This window comes from Protomyctophum bolini (genome assembly GCF_963924005.1).
Source record: "Protomyctophum bolini genome assembly, chromosome: 23".
NCBI classification, from domain to species: domain Eukaryota; kingdom Metazoa; phylum Chordata; class Actinopteri; order Myctophiformes; family Myctophidae; genus Protomyctophum; species Protomyctophum bolini.
The window spans coordinates 12,349,399-12,356,151 of record NC_137884.1 but is presented as its reverse complement, the minus strand read 5'-3'; the positions used below and the strand labels follow the sequence as shown (position 1 = coordinate 12,356,151).

The following is a 6,753-nucleotide window of genomic DNA, read 5'->3' as shown; positions in this document are numbered from 1 at the left end:
TCACACATTCATTTTTAGTAGCCGCCTGAGAAGTTAATCTTGGCTCAAATCAAATTGATTTTGGCAACATAATATAGTACATAGTCAATGAATGAATGCATGCATTTTTTACAATAAAAACAATTGCAGTGCCCATGGGGATGGGCTATACTTCCACAATTTACTAACACTATTGATCAAATGCTGACGGCCTTGTGGCCCTGTGTGCGTGCGTGCGTGCGTGCATGCGTGTGTGTGCATGCGTGCGTGCTTGCGTTTGTTATAGTCTGTCTGTGTGCGCACTTGTTTGTTTGCTGTTTGTGCTCACATGACGAAATATCTGTGTGTCTACGCGTGCGTGCGTCCGTGTGTGTGTGTGTGTGTGTGTGTGTGTGTGTGTGTGTGTGTGTGTGTGTATGCGTTTGTGTGTCTTCACATGCAGCACAAGTGAACAGGCGAAGGCTGCTGTGTATGAAATTGCTCTCATTTGTCTTGGGTACATATACGTGATGAAAGGTGCAGTCACCAGGACTTCCTCCCTCCCCTCCATGGTTTTACAGTAAGTAGCACAGCAGCAAACAGCCACCACCACTCTGCTGCTTTCTGAAAGGCTCATCCGATTATGTCTGGATATGCAAATGCTGTGGGGGGAAAGAAAACTGTACTGTATCTTCTCATTTGGGATTCTCAGTTCATACCACCATATATTCAGTTGTGACAGCAGGTCCGTTCTGCTACCCGTAGGCATATGGTCACCTTTTAAGGTCATTTCCATATAATTATGTCATCGGACAGAAATCTCTTATGTCCATGTTCGATCCACACGCTCGAAGCAACGTGTTTTGAGCTCATGGATTTTTTGCCATTTTTGAATTACTGTAGAATCGTGAAAAGTAACGAATATGACGAACAAAGACGATATTAAAAAAAGAAAAGAAAGTGATACTGCCGTTTAGATTATGGACTATATTATATTATTATGGACAGTATATGTCGCACCGCCAAACCGACTCATGACGACGCGGCTTGTTTTATTTATTTGTTGGGGTCTGACGTCATGCTGTCAGTTGTCAGCATGATGACACAGGCACACCATATTTGGGTGTATAGCTGCAGTGGGAACTCTATAGTGTGTGGTTATGTCTGAGTCATAGCGGACTCCATTTATGGTTATGTCTAAGTCAAAGTGCACTGAGCAGTGGTCCGCCGGCCCATTAGTACATTTTAATAATATATAGGTTATCTGCATATACATGCATGTCCATATACGGGCATATAGTGATGGAATAGGCTTAGACGGGACAAGCACAGGCAATTACGGACATCTCCGTATAAGGGCGTAAAGGGCAGGCAGAATGACAGATACGGTGATGCAGTGAGCCCGGGTCTCTGCCTTGTTTCCATGCAGTGACGGAAGAAGTACGCCGATTTCTATACATCGGTAAGAATACACAGCACCACAACTGCAGTACTGCTCTGCAAGTAAACTAAAAGGTATTAGTCTAGTAGCCAGCCCATAGAGCCCCATTGTGAACCCGGACATGTGGAGTACACCAACGTTTTGTGTTATAAATGTTGAGTATGGGTCCCCAGCATGTAGAAACTGCCGGATGCTAACTTGCATATGTTGAGCAATTTTCGGCAAAATGTCATCATGCTTTATGTAGCATGTGACAAAAAAACACTCATTGGGTTCAAAACGGCCATGCCCTGCAATTGTGCTGACATCATCACATTTGTGATGACGGCAATGGCCGTTTTTAGCCCAATGAGTGATTTTATGCAAAACTAATGCTTGGAATGAATTCAGCATCATGAAAACCCCCTAGTTTGACACTTCACATGCTACATAAAGCATGATGACATTTTTAATATTTTGACTTCTATAGGTTGTTAATGGTAAGGTCACATATTATGCCAATTACGAAAATTGCTCAACATATGCAAGTTCGCATCCGGCAGTTTCTACATGCTGGGGACCCATACTCAACATTTATAACATAAAACATTGGTGCACTCATCATGTCCGGGTTCACATTCTGACTACTAGACTATTGAATAAGAATGTACCGTATAGAACCAAAAGTAAATGCATATACACACAGTGTTTACATATACACAGTTGGGTAGATATCTCAAAATGTTGTCTAAACTGCAGCACTGATGGTTTATTAGGTAGCATTTTGGGTCACAGCACACCAAATAGACCCAATAAGGCTTAAATAGAAATATTGTGTTTGTTATTAGACAGACGAGTCACCGAGGATGGGGTAGTTAGGGGCCGGGGGGGCATACGGGTTCATTCAGGTCCACACATGTCCCCGCCCTCCTGGCATTGGCACTGGCACACACGCACGCACACACGCGCGCACACACACACACACACACACACACACACACACGCACACACCAGGGGATTCCACAACGGGGGCAATATGATATGGGGATTATCTATTTAATAAGTCAGACGCTGTATTATGGAAATGAATGCGGATGGGTGAAAAAGAAACTGATGGCATCTGTTGACTGACAAACCAAACTGCTGTCTATTCTCTCTCTGTGTAATGAGCCATTAGATGATCAGTTGTCTGATCGGAAGTGATTCAAGTTGCAGTTCTGCCCAGCATTTGAACCCGGGGTCTCCCAGTTACTTACTGTATTGACACAAATGTATATGGGTCCAAACAATAATCGAAATCCCTCATGGGTTTACGATAAAAAACAAACTTCTATACTTTGCTTGTCACGGTCCTTTTGGCCTTGCCCGTAAGGCCTGTGATTTACATCATGAGTACTCTAAACAAAGAAAATTGTAATATCCTCAAAGTCCATAGACTTGCCTGGCAAACGATTAACGTCATAAGTGCTCTAAAAATAAATATGTGAAGTGAGGGGCGCTCTTATCATCGTATACATCATCATGACATAAAATATACACTATGCCGATTTGCTCAGACACTATGAGATAATATTCTCCATTCATTGTCAACAGGAATTAATGTTTGTGTAGGACAAAAATAGACACTAAGCCGATTTGCTCAGATACTGACGTAAAATTATCCAATCATTGTCAATGGGAATTAAAAAATAATAATAATCAATGTCATTTCCGAAAGACAGACGTCGGAAAAAGAATGAAACAAGCATCTGTACCCTCTCCCCTATTATTCGTTGTTATTCTTTTTGTTTCTCTGTGACAATCTCGCGGTCGTTGTTTGCGTTTGTCTTCGACGTGCTTTCTCACTGTGTGTTGTTGTTGTGTAGCTCCAGTTAGCTCATATAACATTAGCCGCTACTCTAGGGTTGTAAGGCGCTCTGGGTTAACACTTCCACTATGCGGCCTTCAGAGTATATGGGTTCAGACTCGGGGCAGCTAATCACGGCTAGGTCGTCAAAGCCAAACCGATCGAATGTAGGTCAGGTTTCACCTGACAAGAAATAAAAGACAAGTTCATCCAGACATGCCCCGACGATCATCCCCCTCCACCCGCCAGACATTTCTATAAGCAGGTCTCTTTCCGGGGATTTCCAGCGGCTTTCTGGCCCAGCCGGTGTTCCTTCCACACATCTGCAGAGAAGGAGGGAGGGATCAAAGGCTGAAGGTATATATGTGTCCGGATCTGGAGAAAAGGGCCTCATGCAGGCAATTGTGAAGTCCAGCAAATTAACTAAATAGGTTTGGTTTTGGATTGGTTTTATCATATCATCTGCAGTTACTGTTGGCTAATGTCTGGCTATTGTTCTCAGGTTTCAGCTGCAGATCACCACCAATAGGTTTGGCTGGTGAGGGGTGGAGATAACGTTTAGGGCTGGTGAGGGGTGGACATAACAATCCATTGTTCACACCCCTTTACTGACTGCCAGTAGTGTGGGATAATGTGTTTTCCACATAAAGATTAAATGAAAATAAAAGTTTTCATCAATTAAAAACAAGTTTTGGTGGACAAAGTACTCAACCTCTGTACTTGAGTGCACAACAGTATAGAGTCTATACTGTGATGTGGGGTCCCCACATGTTTTGTTGTCGATGACAATTTAAGGACGTCTAAGACCTTGTAGGGCTGTCAAAATTAGTGAGTTAACCAAGTTAATTAAATTGCGGAACTATCCTTTAACATTTTGGCAACCTGCTTTGGAGTCACGACTAGAGGTGTGAATCTGATTGGACTGCCATCACATACACACTACCTAAAGCAACCCACTTTCTGTGGGGTCCACACAATGGTGGGCTTCTGCAGAAACTCGTCGACCACAGATCCAAGTAGCTCATCCATGTAGATTCCGGTGTGTGCATACGCGCAGCGCGCGCTATAGGACATCATTTGTACGTGACCCTTCACATTACGTTCTTTCCGAGCCTGGACTGATAGTTCATATAGCTTCTGTCCCATGTGATACGGGACAACACGGTCGTCTTCTGCATGAAGCAGCAGGAGAGGACTGGACAAAGCCTTTACATTTTTATCGTTAGCAAACACTATGTTGTTCTTTTCTAAGATTTTCCACACTAGTCGCTCAAAACCTGGAAGGAATTTGTACAGCTTATAGAGAGGATGGTGAGTTACGACTTCCCCGATGCTTGTGTACGGAGCTTCAAGAATGACAGCGTCTACAAGTGACCCTTGTTCTTGCACTTTCAGTGCAGCGTTGGTTGCCACGCCAGTACCGAGGGAATGTCCCCACAGACACACCAGTCCACCGTTGCTGTGTTGCTTTGCCCACCAGTACAGGCAGAGGGCGTCGGTGGTCATGCCAGCCTCACTGGGCGCCCCACTGGAATCGCCGAAACCTCTGTAGTCTAACGAGAGCACGTGAAACCCTGCCGTGCTTAGCTTCTGCACCAGCCCTATCCTGTTGGTGCCCGCCCTGGTGCCCGCCTTGCCATGAAGGTAGACGATAACAGGCCGGCCGTCTCCCAGCGCCTCCCTGTACCAGTCTGGGCCTTTCCCGGGGGCCTCTTCCCACTGGCTCATGGGAAGTGTATGCCAGACACCCACCGTGACCCCCTCCTCAGTCGTAAGGTAGAGGTTGCAGGTGTTTTTCAGGATCCTCTCGGGCCTGCCGAGGTCCACCAACCGTCCAGCAGGAAACTTGAGGATATGTAAATATACTAAATTTCCCAGTATCCACGGGAACAGGTAGAGAAGGCCGGGAAAAGAAACATACAATAAGACAATAAACAACAAGGGGGTCATTCTTGTCTGTATTAAACTTGTCTGACTTTTCCTCTCCAAACGTGAACAAAGAAACTGGCTTTACCCGCTGAGACGGGGGCCGCTGCAGTGACGTCTGACTAGACCCGTAACTAAGATGTATTGAACCTAGAGAGGATGACGTTGGTTCAATGTCAAAGAGAGGGCAAGTTGCCGTGCTACTACTGCCTGTTCGCTGATCTACGGGGAAGAGTGTGAACGTCAATGCGTTTGACGTTTCTTATACTGCACTCTCTGTGATATCTCTCTGATGTCACGATGGCTCCGTATTTAGACTATCCAACTTGCTAACCCGGCGCATACTCCCTTTTGCCCTGTCTTCCATGGTTTTGACGACGTCCCTCGTGGACTGCATGTGCAGTAAGTATAGTTTATACCTCTGTTGCACAAGAGTTGAGCCCATTGGTCAAAGCCGTTTCCGCTCGTTCATTCAAGAGTTTGGCAACAATCGGCCTCCTGGTATAGGCTGGTCCTATAACTACCCTCGGAACCCAGGCTTTTATTTCCGTTCGCATTCGGCTCAAAAATGTAACCTGGGGAAACCCATTGGAAGATCTGGCCCAGGAAGCCCATTATTTCGCTAACCAATAACAGTGCAGAGTTTTTGTTTGTGTTCTGCGTTCTGCTGGGGAGGGGAGGAGGGGGGCGGGCACTCAGATCGGTGAACCAATAGGACCCACCACCCACACCTTACCAGAAATCACACAGGCTGGTTCCAATCATAATTATACTGACATATATAATAGTGGTTTCATTGCAAACCGACCACTAGGGGGCGAGCCAAATTAGTTTGCAATGTTTTTTGAAAAGCTTATGCCCATACCTAACACCATGCCAAAATTCTAAAAGTAGTTACGAAGTGCATAATATGATTTTTTACATATTAAATCCCAGTTTATAGGCATTTTAGCTCATTTCTGCCACCGTGGACGCCATCTTGAAAACGATGCCTTTCTGGTTGTTCGTTGTTCCTAAAATGTTATGTTCTTTAGCACACCCAATAGTAACAGAATCAAAATCTTTACCATCTACCATGACTAATTCTACAATGTAATATACAGTATGTGAAGGAGCCATTTCTGCCTGTGTGTGCCTTTAACCCGTTTGATGGGCGGGTTCACCATGGGGGGTGTGTGTCACACAGGATTGACATATAGAACACAGGTGTAACAAGCCAGGTTGAATGGTTAGGAAGGTATGGGCACAACGCGGCTAAGAGATCACACGGTTTTTACCGAATCCTTGTATATTTGCATTATGAAAACTGCTGTATGACAAAAAGTGTACAATAAATGGGAACATCACCCTACAGCAGTCATGGACAATATATTACTACGCGTCCAAAACGATTTCTGTATAATGCATGTGCCCAGCCGAGAGGCAAAGTATAGTTTGAGCTTGCCTCTACAGTATGATTGTGCGATATGTGGGTAGATAAGCATGTGTGACGATGTACAGTATATGTAGATATATTGTAGGTTCTGTAATGTGCATTTTCGATGATCAGCATGTTCGAATGGCAGTAGAAAGCCAGTAACTGACGTTTTCAAATAAATGTATA

At 44.6% G+C, this 6,753-nt stretch overlaps 1 protein-coding gene across 1 annotated transcript; it reads right to left on the bottom strand.

Moving 5' to 3' along the window:
- Window positions 1-3,430: 3,430 nt before the first annotated feature.
- Window positions 3,431-5,174, bottom strand: LOC308310648 (protein ABHD12B-like; the record flags this gene model as incomplete). Its single annotated transcript, XM_080757029.1, has 2 exons — window positions 3,431-3,547; window positions 4,308-5,174. 2 exons carry the CDS (start codon window positions 5,172-5,174, stop codon window positions 3,431-3,433), a joined length of 984 nt encoding a protein of 327 aa, XP_080613155.1.
- Window positions 5,175-6,753: the final 1,579 nt, after the last annotated feature.